Below are 17,709 nucleotides of genomic sequence, written 5' to 3' on the forward strand. Positions count from 1 at the left end.
AGGTTCTTTATGCGATTCTTTTGTCTTCTCAGGTGTAAATGACCCATTATTCATGATGATTCACGCCTCCACGCATACTGTGTTTCTTGACAAAAAGTGTCTTACAAAAACTAAATCAATATATTGTTTTATATGAACAAGTAGGCATTATAATTTTTACAAAATTTTGAAGCAAAAACTCTAGCCTACAACCTGCAATACCCAAAAGTCTTGTGAACACAGATTTAATATATATTTTTGGCCTTATTTCAGTGACTTAATTTTTTTGTTTTTTCAATAACCACGCATAAACATTATTCCTTCAAAAACACAAACATGTGCATACATATTCCTCACATATTATGGTAGCCTAGTTTGTGCTGAATACAGTGTAATGACACCTTTGTCATTAATATGTTTATGAACAAATGAAAAAAGCACAAATGTCAGGGCATGTCAAAAATTCTCCAGGCCCCAAATCAGCCTCAGACTCCAGAGGGTTAAAGAATGCTGATTCTCCAACGAAAATCCTCTTTTTCCTTTGATTTGTGTTAAATGGCTTCTAACCGCCAGAATAAGTCGAGACTTCATGCATGATAGTTTTATGTCAAGTCAAGGATTAGATCCAGAAGCTGTGAAACACCACATATATTTGTATAAAGTTAACATGCACAATCTCACCAATCATGTCTGGTCCCTTGGCTGTGATTCGGAGGCCTCTGCTGCCCATCGGCACTTCCATCACCGTCTTCATGGCTGCAGAAGAAGAATCACAAACCATAAAGCCTTTAAAACACATAATTCAGTGACTGCATCCTAGCACGAGATGTGTATCTTTCTGATAAGATGATTTTAGCTGCAGTTTAAAAAATAAAACATAACATCTCATTTGCACTCAGACTTTTTAAAAACAAAAATTGGATTAAAAATGCAAAACAACTGCATTATTTCCTAGACGACACTCACTAATTTCAACATGCAAAGCCATCCAAAGTTTAACTTGTGAACAAAATGGGAATACTGCATAAAACGTTTGCGAATAAAGCACAATTTCCATCCGATGTGTTCAGGAGAACAAAATAGTCACTTCCGGGGAAATTGGTTCAAAATATCTGTGATAAAAATGGAAGTTGCTGCAAACTTGCGGCTCAATAAACACTGTCATGTTATCTTGCGTTCGGAGGCGGATGCCTGGTGTTTAGGAAAGCAATCGAGTGAATCTGTTCTGCGAGGAAAATATACCAAACCATTCTGATGACAGACTTTGGCTCAGGCAATTTCAGAATTGAATTGAGATGGTGGCAATTGAGATGGTGTGTGATTGGTTATCCAGAGGATGTGACTGGTTATCCAGTCACATCCTCTGTTAAGGCAGTCATGTGAGTTTATCCGATAAAAAATTATCCACTTCAGTTGAGTGCATTTTAAAAATTTATGCGCATCTTGGCATTTCTATCCAGCATTTTTTTATGCGATAACACAAAATTCTAGTGTTGAATGACATGCAGTATGCAGTAAGTGCAGTGCTTCACTCCAAACACAGATCCGAAATACAGCATCCCTCACAGCTCATGTCAGTATCCATTGTGCACATAAATACAGTCATTACGTTTGAGAGTAAATTAATTGCAAACACACAGACACTGCAACTCTGGCACGCTTAATGTGTTCGACCTCTCTCCATAAAAAACATTTGTGGCTTCCCAGTGTACTGCTGAAAAAAGAAAACCCACCAATTTCCAGCTCAGTAAACAGAAAACCACAATAGAGAGCAGCCTGAGTGCTTTCAGTTATGGTTGGATAGAGAGTGTTCTGTAAAAGCAAGCGTAACGGGGGTAATGGAGAGAATGGGGTGGAATACAGGAAATCTGTCCAGTTACTCATCTCTACTACTTTTTTATTCTTTATTTAGATTTCTTATACAAAGAGACTTATTACAGGGATAATCCCCTGGAGCAAAGTGAAAATTCTGTCATTATTTACCCCACACTTTTTTCCAAACCTGTGGTAGAACAAAAAGGAAGAATTTTTGAAGGACCGTCAGGGATACATTTTTTGGAACTGGTTTGGAACAACATAAAAATTAGTCAATAATCAAATAGTTTTCTCTTTTTTTTTTTTTCCTGAATTTTCCATGCAAGCATCTTGCTTAAGGGGAAAAACGGCGATCATGATCGTTCCTTGTCAGGAAATCTTAAAATATGAACATGCATGATAAAAGACAATAATATATATATATATATATATATATATATATATATATATTTAGACACCTTAGACACCTGAATAATTGTTTACTGGTAGTCCACTGTATGAATAATTTTTTTCTTTGACTGTATATATATATATATATATATATATATATATATATATATATACAGTACAGTCCAAAAGTTTGGAACCACTAAGATTTTTAATGTTTTTAAAAGAAGTTTCGTCTGCTCACCAAGGCTACATTTATTTAATTAAAAATACAGTAAAAAACAGTAATATTGTGAAATATTATTACAATTTAAAATAACTGTTTTCTATTTGAATATATTTCACAAAGTAATTTATTCCTGTGATGCAAAGCTGAATTTTCAGCATCATTACTCTAGTCTTCAGTGTCACATGATCCTTCAGAAATCATTCTAATATGCTGATCTGCTGCTCAAGAAACATTTAATGCGTACAATTGTACAAAATATTTGTGTACAATATTTTTTTTTCAGGATTATTTGATGAATAGAAAGTTCAAAAGAACAGTGTTTATCTGAAATCTAATCTTTTGTAACATTATAAATGTCTTTACTGCCACTTTTGATTGATTTAATGCATCCTTGCTGAATAAAAGTATTCATTTCTTTAATTTCTTTTCAAAATAATAAAAATAAAAATTCTTACTGACCCCAAACTTTTGAACGGTAGTGTATAATGCTACAGAAGCTTTGTATTTCAGATAAATGCTGTTCTTTTGAACTTTCTATTCATCAAGGAATCCTGAAAAAAAAGTACACAACTGTTTTCAACATTGATAATAATCATAAATGTTTACTGAGCAGCAGATCAGCATATTAGAATGATTTCTGAAGGATCATGTGACACTGAAGACCGGAGTAACGATGCTGAAAATTCAGCTTTGCATCACAGGAATAAATTACTTTGTCAAATATATTTAAATAGAAAACAGTTATTTTAAATTGTAATAATATTTCACAATATTACTGTTTTTTACTGTATTTTTAATTAAATAAATGTAGCCTTAGTGAGCAGATGAAACTTCTTTTAAAAATATTAAAAATCTTAGTGGTTCCAAACTTTTGGACTGTACTGTATATATATATATATATATATATATATATATATATATATATATATATATATATATATATATATATAATAAAGTATTATTAAAAATTATGACTGTCACTCAGTTGTGGTGTCGTCTCCACCACATTAAAAAATGTTTTTCATTTTATCAATACTTAGTTCACTTGGTTACCAAAGAGCTTGATATAAAATATGAGACATTATAAAAATATGCAAATAATTTGAAAATATTATAAAGTATTTAGAATACATAAAATACAGTTCCACAATGGACACAATAATATCTTAATTTCAATAAGGAATTTTCAATGAATACATGCTACTGTATGGCTAAATTCAAAACATGCTATAAAATTATCCACAAGGCAAAGGAATCACCCATTTTATTCCCAAAAAATGTAAAAAGGTAATATTGTGAAATATTTTTTTCAATTTAAAATAAAATATATTCTATTTGAATACGTTAAACTATAATTTATTCCTGTGATCAAAGCAGAATTTTCAGAGTCACATGAAAATGTCACATGATCCTTCAGAAATCATTCTGATTTGATGCCCAAGATTTTTTATTTTATTTTATTTATTTATTTATTGCTGCTCGATATATTTGTGGAAACCAGGATATAGTTTTTTCAGATTATTGTTTGTTTGTTTGTTTGTTTGTTTTTTTTTTCAAATAATGATTGTGAGGAAATCTTAAAACATGAGCTTACATGATAAAAAATATGAATCATTACCTATAAATACAAATTCTTAACATTCTAGCTATGAAATTAGCCAAAACGAGGTAAAGAAATCAGCTATTTAATTTTAAAAATGTTAAAAAAGGCATTTCCATCACTGTCATTTGCACCACATAAAGCTTTTAAAAAATACACCTCATTTGAAATGTGGAGTGATTGTTCATGATTTTCCAAAGAAAATTACAAAAATGACAATTCTTCTGATGTGCATGTCTTATAGCCCTTGGAAAATTTTAGTGGACAAATAAATGAACTAAGTGAGAAAAAGTCCACAGGCCAAAAGTGCCCTGGTTTCAACAGCAAACACCCTTTCAAAGTAGCTTCCTTAATAACTTCTTTAACAGTTTTAACTGAGACACTTTGGGGTCAAATACAAAGCAAGTGGCTTGTGTAGATGCAAAGTGCTAATGGAGTTTATTACATTAGCAGGAATTAATGTAGAAAAAGAAGTGTTTTTCCCTTCGCTCTGCAATGCTTACCGCATCCAGCAATTAAAGGGCTTGGAAATGCGCCAACGTCATGGGAGCCCCAAAATATTTACTTTTGGAAACATATATAGAAAGTACTGGAATTTATTGCTATAATGAAAAAAAAAAAAAAAAAAATATCAGAGACCAGTCAGTTGTAAACAGGGCAAAAAATGGCCAAACAATGCTGCGTTTCAAAATTACCAATAAAAAACCCCAAGACGTAATTACTCTCGCTTTAAAAATAACCCAACCATGCAAGTGTGACTTCAAATTTGTTTATAACGATGGAGAAAAAAAGTAATCTAATGTAGCTAACTGCTCCACAAAGATGCATCGGACCCACAAGTAAAATTAAAATCACACAAACGTTCCCACAATGCATCTGTGTTTCTCTCGCTCTCCTTTCAAGAATGCAGGAACGAGTCACTGCCGAGTAAATGGAATGAATTATAAGAGCCAGAGGCTCATTAGCAGCTTTATTGCATTTTAATATTAACAGATCCATGTGACGCTCTGGAATCCTGACCGTCATCCAGCCCAGATTGAAGTCCTTTGGGGAATGACCTATCCGATCACCGGACTTCCATCTGGAGACCTCATGATGGCTCTATACGACTTACGAGAAGCCTACGTGTCAGTGCCACGCATGTGAATTATTAGAGAGACGGCTTTTATTAAAGAATTCATAACTTGTTTGGATCGAGTTACCTCGTTCTTGGTTTAACAGGCTTTGAAAATGAATAGCATGATTGTGTGAAAGCGTCTTGGTTAGGAGAAAAGTTCCAGTCACTCAGGCTCTGTTCCAAAACCTAGTAAGCTGCCTTGCTTTCTATTGCCTACAAAGTCAGGCACCATCACCAAGGCAGCATCAACCTAAATAAATCCAATTTGGAATAATCTATGACAAAACTCACATTTAGAGATGCACCAATGTATCAGCCGATGATATTTATAAGCCAATTTTTTTTTTTTTTTTTTTTTTCATCAGCATATCGGCTACAGCATGAAAAAGGCAGATACTGATGGTTTTAATTGACTGCATGAAGGCACTGAGTTGTATAATGTCTGTTGCATAATCCAATGTTTTTCTCTGTTTAAAAAAATTAAATACTTGCCAAAATAAAATGAAACTTATACAAAATATAGCAGGGCAACTGACAGAACTATCACTCTCCAGGGATGCGTTTCCCGTACAACGACGTAACCGCAATGTCCCAAACCCGTCGTTCAGCCATGTTGGTGACTGATGTCTCGCAGGTGATGGAGTAATAACTTCTTTAAATGAATCCGTTTGAGATAGAATTAATGCTAGATTTTTTGCTACATTATGGACATGGCATCTGAGGACTAATTCTCATTTTTATCAGTTATTTTGCTTTATTTTCAGATTCAATCATAGGCTTGTTCTTACGTACTAGATCTCGTACGCCCATGCACACTCCTCAAAAATGGTGCTTAAAATCTCTTGACAAACTAAAATATGTAAATGACATTTGTATATATTCGAAATATACATTGTACTTAATGTCAGTTTGCCTATTTTGCTCAAGACAACGATTTATTAAGTCCACATGTCATAAAAACAAGAAACTATGCTTCTAACAACAGCTCCAGAGCTGTCCTTCCAACCTCACAAGTTTGCGAATGTTCATTTGAACGATGGTTTCAGGAAACACCAAATCATTAAACTATGTTAGTAACAACGGAATTTGCAATGTTAGTTGGCTAACAATGCTTTTGTGAAACACACCCCAGATCTGGCCTGTCACCATTACGTTCAAGTTTAGTTCAGTTAATTGATTCTTGCTTGTTAACATTCATCACGTGTTGTGTTCCCGCAACTGATCAGTCACCATGGATACTGCACTAATTATCACAGCTGTTTGTATTCAAGTAATCATCACTGCGTATTTAAGTTCCTCCTTTTGTTTTGTTCATCGTCGGTTGTTGTTTGTGTCCAGTGCACAGACTCGCAAGAATCTTCTATGGAACTAAGCGTTACAAGGCCAGTGCTTCATCATCACAAACATTTATACTTTGCATGTGTTTTTAAGCCTTACCAATCTAATTTTTTTAAGTGCAATAAAACATGAAAGAGAGCTCAATTTGGTACTCGATATGTGAGAAGTTTTGTGTGCACATCCAAAGCATGCCTCTCAGACTGAATTGAGTTCTCTTTCGCTTCTTCTTGCGCATGAATGGACAAATTCACACAACATGGCGTGAACAGTTGAGAAATAAAATGCATGTGTTTATTAGTATTAGTAAATTAGAACTATTTTATATTTAAAAATCTGTAAATTTGTATGTAAAAAATTACGGATTTGAAGAGTTAGTAATAAAATTAACAACAAACTAACACATTATATAGAAAAAGTGGCAGGTCTGTAATTTTGCATTTACACTGAGATATTTAATGCACAGATCATCTGACATACAGTATCAAGTTTGTTTTGTTTCTTTCTGGTTATTACTGTCAATAGGATTCAATCGTGCATTTAAATATGGTTGTCAATCCAAAAAACATTGCAATGTGTAGATAGCTGCATGACAAATATAAAATAATAATAATAATAAATATAGCTGCAAGCAGCAATTACGGGGCCAAGCACAAAAACGGCACAAGATGCCAGCCAACATGGCTCTGAGCATCAGACCAACTACATTTGTGAGCAATTAAAGACCTATTAAGATCACTTTAGGCAAAAGAGCTGAAAAATGAACAAAAATGAGGATTTACTGGTTCATCACTTTCGACCAATAGGTGGCGCTGTGACCAAATCAATGTGGTATGGTCAGAGTGAGGTGACAATGACACTTGCAAAGTTTGGTGTCAATATGTCAAAGCATTGCAGAGATACAGCTTCAAGAGTCGTTTTTGCATCATGCCTCAAATTCTTTGCTCTGGTATACGAAAACGGTTTGACATATCGACTTGAAATCCATAAATTTTTGTCACCATGGTCTGAAGATGATACGGATCGATTTTGGTGGAAATCGGAGTAACGGTCTAGGAGGAGTTTGAAAAAGTAGGTTTTTAAAGAAAAACAATATGGCGGACAGGAACTTCGGCCGACTATGGAAAATTTGATATCTGTGTTCACAGCATGACCGACGGAATCTACTGAGACCAGTTTCATTACAATCGGTATATATAGTCAAAAGTTATTAACATTTTTGTAAATTTTGTTATAAATTTTGACCACAAGGTGGCGCTGGTCTGAAACTTATCAGGCACCTTCAGGACATTGTCCTGATGACCCATACCGAGTTTCATAACGATACGCAAATGCATTCGTAAAAAACAGCATTTTAGCACAAAAGAGCCATTTTTCATATCTCCACTCCAGTAGGTGGCGCTGCGCCGAAACACTGCATGATGCCTCAGATCATGCTTGTGATGACATGTACGAAGTTTGGTCTGAATATGATAAAGCAGTGCAGAGATACAGCTTCAGGAGTGGGTTTTGCATCATGCCTCAAATTCGTTGCTCCGGTATACGAAAACGGATTGACGTATCGACTTGAAATCCATAACTTTTTGTCGGCATGGTCTGGAGATGATACATTTCAATTTTGGTGAAAATCAGAGCAAAGGTGTAGGAGGAGTTCGAAAAAGTAGGTTTTTAAAGAAAAACAATATGGCGGACAGGAAGTTCAGCCGACTATAGCAAATTTGATATCTATGTTCTCAACATAACCCACAGAATCTACTGAGACCAGTTTCATTACAATCGGTTAATATAGTCAAAAGTTATTAGCATTTTTGTAAATTTTGTTATAACTTTTGACCACAAGGTGGCGCTGTGCCGAAACTTCTCAGACTCCTTCAGGGCATTGTCCTGATGACCCATACCGAGTTTCATAAAGATACGCTAATGCATTCGTAAAATACAGCATTTTAGCACAAAATTCAAAATGGCCGACGGCCTAAATTGCCGATATGGGAAAATTGGATATCAATCGACTCGACATGATGCCCTGAATCTAACGAGACCAAATATATGATTTTTGGACAAACTCATCAGAAGTTATAAGCAAAAATGTCCATTTTTCATATCTCCGCACCAGTAGGTGGCGCTGCGCCGAAACACTGCATGGTACCTCAGGTCATGCTTGTTATGCCATGTACCAAGTTTGGTCTGAATATGATAAAGTGTTGCAGAGATACAGCCTTACTTCTGTTTTCGCAAGCACTACGTACAATTCGTTTGCGAGTTTTTCGAAAACGGTTTGAGGAATCGACTTGAATTCCATAACTTTTTGTCAGCATGGTCTGAAGATGATCTGATTCAATTTTCATGAAAATCGGAGTAACGGCCTAGGAGGAGTTCGAAAAAGTAGGTTTTTCAGAAAATTCAAAATGGTGGAAAAATTTTCATGACGGAAAATGACGTCATAGGGTGCAATCGATTCGACTTGACCCAAGGAATCAGAGGAAAAAATTTTGTTTCTAGACCTTACGGTTCAAAAGTTATTAACAAAAACATAAGTGCAAGTTTGGACAGCTGGTGGCGCTAGAGGGATTGAGTTAGAGACTCCAAATTTGCTATGGACAAAGGTCAGACTGTCCTCTAACTGTGTGCCAAATTTCACAACTTTCCCGCAAGCGGTTCTATGGGCGGCCATAGACTTCAAGAGCGGAAGAAGAAGAAGAAACGGAAGAAGAATAATAATAAGCGTACGGAACGCCAACAGATACAATAGGTGCCTACGCACCTTCGGTGCTTGGCCCCTAATAATACATTTTGTTTATAGTGTGCTTTTCTCAAACTCAAAGCGCTATATATTATATACAGAAAGTGAGCAAAGATTGCTGCCATTATAACCACTGAAGCTGTCTATTACGAGGAACTCAAAGCTGAACTCTTGCCGTCTACACTGTGCGATGAATCTCTTATTGATATCATGTTTATACACTCTAAAAAAATGCTGGGTTAAAAACAACCCAAGTTGGGTTGAAAATGGGCAAACCCAGCAAATGGGTTGTTTTAACCCAGTGGTTGGGTTAAATGTTTACCCAACCTTCTGGGTAGTTTTACTTAACTCAACTATTGTTTAAAAATTACTGTATGTCTGGCTTAAAATTAACCCAAAATAGGTTGAACAAATGAAATGAACATTTATTAATAAGTTTAATGAATAATAATTAAAGGTGCCCTAGAACGTTTTTTCACAAGATGTAATATAAGTCTAAGGTGTCCCCTGAATGTGTCTGTGAAGTTTCAGCTCAAAATACCCCATAGATTTTTTTTAATTAATTTTTTTAACTGCCTATTTTGGGGCATCATTAACTATGCACCGATTCAAGCTGCGGCCCCTTTAAATCACGCGCTCCCCGCCCCCGGAGCTCTCGACTATAATACAGTGCATTTACAAAGTTCACACAGCTAATATAACCCTCAAATGGACCTTTACAAAATGTTCATCATGCATACTGCATGCATGCTTCGGATCATGTGAGTATAGTACTTATTTGGATGTTTACATTTGATTCTGAATGAGTTTGATAGTGCTCCGTGGCTAAAGCTAACATTACACACTGTTGGAGAGATTTATAAAGAATGAAGTTGTGTTTATGAATTATACAGACTGCAAGTGTTTAAAAATGAAAATAGCGACGGCTCGTCTCAGTGAATACAGTAATAAACGACAGTACATTAGCAACATGCTAACGAAACATTTATAAAGACAATTTACAAATATCACTAAAAATATCATGTTATCATGGATCATGTCAGTTATTATTGCTCCATCTGCCATTTTTCGCTGTTGTCCTTGCTTGCTTACCTAGTCTGATGATTCAGCTGTGCAGCTCCAGACGTCCTGCCCTTGTGTAATGCCTTGAACATGAGCTGGCATATGCAAATATTGGGGGCGTACATATTAATGATCCCGACTGTTGCGTAACAGTCGGTGTTATGTTGAGATTCGCCTGTTCTTCTGAGGTCTTTTAAACAAGTGAGATTTACATAAGAAGGAGGAAGCAATGGAGTTTGAGACTCACTGTATGTCATTTCCATGTACTGAACTCTTGTTATTCAACTATACCAAGGTAAATACAATTTTAATTTTTATGGCACCTTTAAACAATCAACATGTATTAAATTGCTTATTAATAAATGTTCACCTTTTGATTATTATTGTTGCCTCTAGTAATTATGTGTCTGATTTTTAATTTCCAACCTATTCTGGGTTCATTTTAAGCCAGCCATATAGTCATTTTTAAACAAGAGTTGGGTTAAATAAAACTACCCAGCAGGTTGGGCAAATATTTAACCCAACCGCTGGGCTAAAACAATACAATCGCTGGGTTTGTCCATTTTCAACCAAACTTGGGTTGTTTTTAACCCAGCATTTTTTTGAGTGTACTTTGTTGGTTATAATGAAAGCATTCACAGGCATGTAGAAAACAAAAACCCAGCCATTTTGAGCGGCACTGAGCAGATTCTGACTAACTTAAACACATCTGATTGGCCATTGCATTCACATCTTCAACAGATATGTCTGTGATTGGCTGCAAGGCTCAACGCTGTAAAAACATGCTGTAAATAGAAACATTTGATGCTGTTCACAGAGAGCTTACACAAACACCCACAAGAACATTTTAAAGCAGCCAGATATCAGCGGGTATCAAATATTTTGTGGGACAAAGTTTAATTTTGGTGGCCACCAAAATATTTTCAATGCAGGAATAACCCTGCTGAAGAATGGAGTAATGATGCTGAAAATTCAGCTTTGATTACAAGAATAAATTACATTTTAAAATATATTCAAATAGAAAACACATATTTTAAACTGTAATATTATTTCACAATTTTACTGTTTTTACTGTATTTTTGATCAGCCTTAATGAGCATAAGAGACTTCTTTCCAAAACACTACACATTTTATAGACGTTGGAATGGTACTGTATATTTTAATTAACTTGTCTTGTATTATCCATCTCGCAATGCATTTTCCTCAAAGGACACATGTGATGTTGCCAAAGTTATCTTAGAAGGCAGCAAAGTCATGCTACCTACGCTTTGGAACAGGCTTTGTGTGGGGAGTGTGTCTATGATGGCTTAAAAAGCTGCCTACGCAACTCGCTAGGATTTGGAACAGAGCCGTAATCAGAGCCATTTGAGCACACTGCTGTAAGACAAAGGAATTTTTGGATAAGGAAAAATCCTCAGCAGCCATCAAACACAAGACTCTGCAGAATCTACCAAAACCAATATAAAACTCAAGGCACGAATGCTGTAAAGTGCCACAGAAATAGCCTTGCGCTTCTCAGGCTGGCATGTTTAAAGGCAACATTCTTCGTGCAGAAATAAAAATTAGCTGTCTTAATTAATTTGGGGTGTGGTTGTTATATAAAACAGTTTGGTTATTTGATATTTTTAAACAGACATGATTTCAGCAATGGCGTCCTGCCTAAAAACCAAATGCTTGCCCAGCAGACAGAAACACAAACTGAGTATTTGGGTAATAATCTTAAATAAATGACAACTAGCTATTTACAAGCAAGAGCCACAGAATGAAGTGTGTTATTTCTCACAAATGGACTGAGATTCCCTCACACGCTTTAAAGGGAATCAATAACTCTATCTTCAGCCCCAGAATGCAAACAATCCGACTGCTGGCAATCATATAAATTAAGCAGGCTAATAAAGTTGCCAATGCCTGTACTAACTGAAGACCACAGGGAATGTAAGACTGCCTAAAACACAACCGTTTATGGCTTTAGTGTTTCTGAACCTTGAGGATTATTTGATTTGATACAGCAATAAACTTAAAAAAAAGGCATATATATAGAGCAGCTTGGTTAATTGGAATAAAACCAAAATCGTTATATGGCTTAGTGTGATTATCAAATGGCACTGTGTGTTTCAGAGTGAAGCACATCTTTACCACATGAAAAGCTCATGATCCAGTGCTTTCAGTGTGTCATATCGGAGCAGTTCACATTAAATGCTGCTTTATCTCTTCATCCGCTCTGAGTTTGGGTCACTTATCCACCTTATTCCTACGCCCCATGGCGCTTTGCGAGAATTATGGGTGTAACTTCCGTTAAGCTGTAAACAATCAGTGTAGGGCTCGCACTATGAATGCAATATTTTTTTTTTAAACTGGGTACAATGAGATGACATTATTCTACTCACCCTTCACCATTGAACATTAAAAGGACAATTAAAAGTGTAAAAGTGACCCTGAATAACCCCAAAAGCACGATTCCTTCCACAGCAATAATGGACGGGTTAAATATCACTGTATCTGTATTATGTAACTTACTTTGCCTTAATAAAAAATGCATTGCGTGTGTCACGAATACAGCTCCTCCGGTGCATCCTCCGGACCACCGGAGGGAACCCTCTCCGGAATACTGATTCGCACCCATTTGGACTCCATTTCCCAGAGGCCCGCATTCCTGGGACTGATCACCTCCCACCTGCACCATATCACACCACACTATTTAAGACGCACACACACACACACAGTCGCGAAGTCTTGATTTGCTACTAGTGGTCATTTCTGAGCGTTTATTTGTGGACTGATTTATTGTTACGATCCGGACTGTTTTACTCTGCTGAACCTTGCTGCCTACCCCGAACCTTGCCTGTCTATCGTCTGTGAACTCTTGCCGCCTGCCTCGATCCTTGCCTGTGACCCGACCCTGTATATCGCTGCCAGCCCTGAACTCCTGCCTGTCCCCGGTTACGACACTGCCTAGCCCAAGTCTGTATTTACCTGTCTTTTACAATAAAGCTGCAAATGGATCCGCTATCTCCAGACTCTTCATTACAGAAGACTTCGCCGCCAACCGATCCAGCAGCTTTGGCCCAGATCTCGACGGAACTAACTGCTCAAGCCAGCCAGCTCGCCATGCACCATCACCAGCTCTCACGCCTCACTTCACTCACCGAAGAGCTGGTGAAGACCCTCCAGAGCCTCCGCCTCAATCCGCCTGAGTCTGCTGCTGCACAGGCCGCCGCACCTGTTGTCCCAACTCCTCCGACACCAGCCGTCTCGAATCCTCGCCTGGCACTCCCCGAAAAGTTCGACGGAACCCCCAGCAAATGTAAGGGATTTTTACTGCAATGCTCCTTGTATGTGAACCAACAACCATCTATGTACCCCACCGATTTAAGCCGCATTTCCTTTGTTTGCTCACTGTTAACGGGGAGAGCTCTGGACTGGGCCACCGCCATTTGGCGTGACGACGGTTCAGCATTCCCCTCTTTCACAACTTTCTTGCAACGCTTCAGAGACGTGTTTGAACATGCAGAGGGTGGTCGGAGTCCGGGTGATCAACTACTCTCACTGACCCAGGGAAAAACCACCGCCGCCGAGTACGCATTACAATTCCGCACTCTGGCAGCACAGACTAATTGGGTTGAAGATACTTTGAAATTGTTATTCCGCCGGGGCCTAACGATGGACTTACAAGCTGAGTTGGCCTGCAGAGATGAGGGCAGCTCTCTGGACGCTTTCATTGACCTAGCCATACATATAGATAATCTGCTACGCACTCGGCGCTCGAGCCGAGCTCTCCCGATCAGCAACACAACCCCGGAGCCCATGCAACTCGGTTATACCCCCGTACATCCCGATGAAAGAGAGAGAAGACGTCAACTCCATCTATGTTTCTACTGTGGCCAAGCCGGTCATATCAAGAATAACTGCCCGATCCGTCCTCCCGCTACCAAGTCCACAACGGTGAGTCCCCTCTCGCTCCACCAATATTCCTCCAACTGCTTAAAAATACCTGCTCAGATTCTGGTAAATGATCAGCGCATTGCCACACACGCCCTTCTGGACTCTGGGGCAGCAGGGAACTTCATGTCAGACACTTTTGCCAGGGAACACAGCATTCCATTAACTCAATGTCATTTTCCCCTGACAGTGGAGGCGCTAGACGGGAGACCCATTGGGGAGGGGAAAATTACACATCTCACCACCGAAGTCAAACTACAAATCGGCATCTTACATCAAGAACCCATCCGCTTTTACATAATTCATGCACCACAGAGTTCTATTGTCCTTGGTTTACCCTGGCTCCGCTCACATAACCCACATGTGTCATGGAAGGAGGGGGAGATTCTTCACTGGGACGAACGTTGTCACGAGCACTGTCTTCAACAAATTCGCCCATTGCCTCTTCGAGCTGTGGAGGTACGTAACGAGACTGCTGAGGAACCAGAAATACCCATTGAATACTCTGACCTGGTCATGGCCTTCAGCAAAGAGAAATCCACTGAACTCCCTCCTCACAGACCCGGGGACTGTGCCATCGACCTGATACCGGGCACCACACCTCCCAAAGGTCGAATCTTTCCCCTATCTCAACCTGAAACTATAGCCATGCAAAAGTATATCGAAGAGGAGTTAGCGAAGGGATTTATCCGGCCGTCTACATCACCAGCATCTGCCGGTTTCTTCTTCGTCAAGAAAAAGGACGGGGGTCTCCGCCCTTGCATTGACTATAGGGGCTTGAACGACATCACCGTAAAATTCCGCTACCCACTTCCTTTGGTACCAGCAGCACTCGAGCAACTAAGACAGGCCAAATACTTCACCAAATTGGATCTTCGATGTGCCTATAATCTCATTCGCATCCGGGAGGGGGACGAGTGGAAAACCGCTTTCTCCACAACCACTGGCCACTACGAAACCCTTGTTATGCCGTTCGGGCTGTCCAACAGTCCAGCCGTGTTCCAGTCTTACATCAACGAGGTATTCCGAGACATGCTAAATCGGTGGGTTGGTCGTCTACATAGACGACATTCTGATATACTCTGCATCCTACGAAGAACATGTGCAACACGTACGAATGGTGCTTCAAAGACTGCTCAAACACCGACTGTATGCCAAAGCCGAAAAGTGTGAGTTTCATCAAACATCCACAACTTTCCTGGGATACATCATCAGCAGAGATGGGGTAGCTATGGATGACAATAAAGTAAGAGCGGTATTGGAATGGCCCAAACCACAGACCCTCAAAGAAATGCAGCGATTCCTGGGCTTCGCCAACTTTTATCCTTCGCCAATCCTTTTATCCTTTATCCTAACTTTTATCCTTCGCCAACTTTTATCCTTCGCCAACTTTTATCCTTCGCCAACGATTCATCCGAAACTTCAGCAGTGTATCGGCACCCTTGACATCCATGACGAAACGCTCCTCCTCTCGTCTTCACTGGTTCCCCGAAGCACATCTGGCATTTCAAGAGTTAAAGAACCGATTCACTTCAGCTCCCATCCTTCATCACCCCGACCCAGAACGGCCATTCATCGTGGAAGTGGACGCATCTAGCACTGGTATTGGTGCTATTCTCTCACAACGCCAGGGCGAGGCCGAGAAAATGTACCCATGTGCCTTCTACTCACGAAAGTTATCCGCGGCAGAACGGAATTACGACGTTGGGGACCGAGAACTGTTAGCTATGAAAGCCGCCCTCGAGGAATGGCGGCATTGGCTGGAGGGAGCTCAACACCCATTCACCGTGTTCACCGACCACAAGAACCTGGAATATTTACGTTCAGCAAAAAGACTAAATCCACGTCAGGCCCGTTGGGCAATGTTCTTCACTCGATTCGATTTCAAAGTCACCTACAGACCTGGGTCTAAGAATACCAAAGCAGATGCTCTGTCTCGACAAGCCGAATGCATCGAGCAGAACAAAACCGAAGAACACATCATTCCAGAGTCTCTCCTTCTTGCTCCAGTCCAGTGGGACATTATGACAGAATTGACACAGGCCAATGAACAGGTAGCCCCGCCGAATACTTGTCCACTCGATCGCACCTTTGTACCTGCTCACCTCCGAGACAAAGTGATGCATCAGGTACATGACACGCCCAGTTCTGGTCACCCCGGAATCACCGCCACACTCAACCTGCTGCAGAACCTGCTTCTGGTGGGAAACGATGTCACAAGATGTTATTCAATTCATCCATCAATGCACTGCATGCCAGATCTCCAAGACCAATCATCAGCTGCCTGCTGGATTACTTCAACCATTACCCATCCCTCACCGGCCGTGGTCACACATTGCGATAGACTTCATCACGGATCTACCCTCCTCTCAAGGTAACACCACAATACTGACAGTAATAGATCGGTTCTCCAAGGCATGTCGACTGATACCGCTCCCCAAGCTACCCACAGCTTTCGAAACGGCAGAAGCATTATGCAATTATGTATTCAGACTCTATGGCTTACCTGAGGATATTGTGTCCGATAGGGGACCCCAATTCACCTCCCGAGTCTGGGCGGCGTTCTTCAAGCAATTGAATGTTAACATCAGTCTCACGTCAGGCTACCACCCAGAATCCAATGGTCAAACTGAACGTATGAATCAGGAACTTAATCGCTTCCTCCGCACTTATTGTCATCATCAACAAACAGAATGGAGCCGTTACCTCATGTGGGCAGAATATGCGCAGAATTCACTACAAAAACCCTCCACTGGCTTGACGCCATTTCAGTGTGTGCTGGGGTATCAACCACCCTTGTTTCCATGGTCTGGCGAACCCTCAGAGTTACCCGCAATCAACACTTGGATGCAGAGAAGTGAGGAGACGTGGGATGCTGCTCATCAACACCTCCAACGCGCTGTCAGGAGGCAAAGGATTCAGGCGAACCGACGCCGACGACCTCCACCTCAGTATGCTGTGGGACAGTGGGTATGGCTCTCCACCCGGGATCTCCGATTGAGACTTCCATGCAAAAAACTCAGTCCCAGGTATGTCGGGCCCTTTCAAATTACAAAACAAATCACTCCAGTATCATTTCGTTTAGACTTACCCACTAATTACCGTGTTTCTCCCACCTTTCATGTCTCGTTACTGAAACCCTCTGGGGGCCCGGGAGGGGATCCGGAGGAGGCTGAGGAGCCGCAACCCCCACCGCTGTTGATAGAGGGCGAGGAGGCCTATCGTGTCCGAGAACTGCTCGACTCAAGGCGCCGGGGCCAGAGGCTTCAATACCTGGTAGACTGGGAGGGGTACGGTCCAGAGGAGCGATCCTGGGTCAATGCTAATGATGTGCTAGACCCCAACCTCGTGGAAGAGTTCCACCGGACGCATCCAGAGAGACCGGCCCCACGACCTCGTGGTAGACCCCGGCGTCAGCCTCCTCGCGTCTGGAGCCGCTCGCAGGGTGGGGGCTCTGTCACGAATACAGCTCCTCCGGTGCATCCTCCGGACCACCGGAGGGAACC

General features: G+C 40.0%; 1 protein-coding gene across 2 annotated transcripts in view; it reads right to left on the reverse strand.

Moving 5' to 3' along the window:
* The window catches only part of adamtsl3 (ADAMTS-like 3), a 245,072-nt gene that overhangs the window by 85,518 nt on the left and 141,845 nt on the right, over positions 1-17,709 (reverse strand). For both annotated transcript variants that reach the window (XM_048183676.1, XM_048183677.1), the window contains one exon: positions 661-735. In XM_048183676.1, the coding sequence (XP_048039633.1) occupies positions 661-735 (75 nt within the window). The remainder of the gene's footprint in view (positions 1-660; positions 736-17,709) is intronic.

Source organism: Megalobrama amblycephala, linkage group LG3, assembly GCF_018812025.1.
Source record: "Megalobrama amblycephala isolate DHTTF-2021 linkage group LG3, ASM1881202v1, whole genome shotgun sequence".
Lineage (NCBI taxonomy): Eukaryota > Metazoa > Chordata > Actinopteri > Cypriniformes > Xenocyprididae > Megalobrama > Megalobrama amblycephala.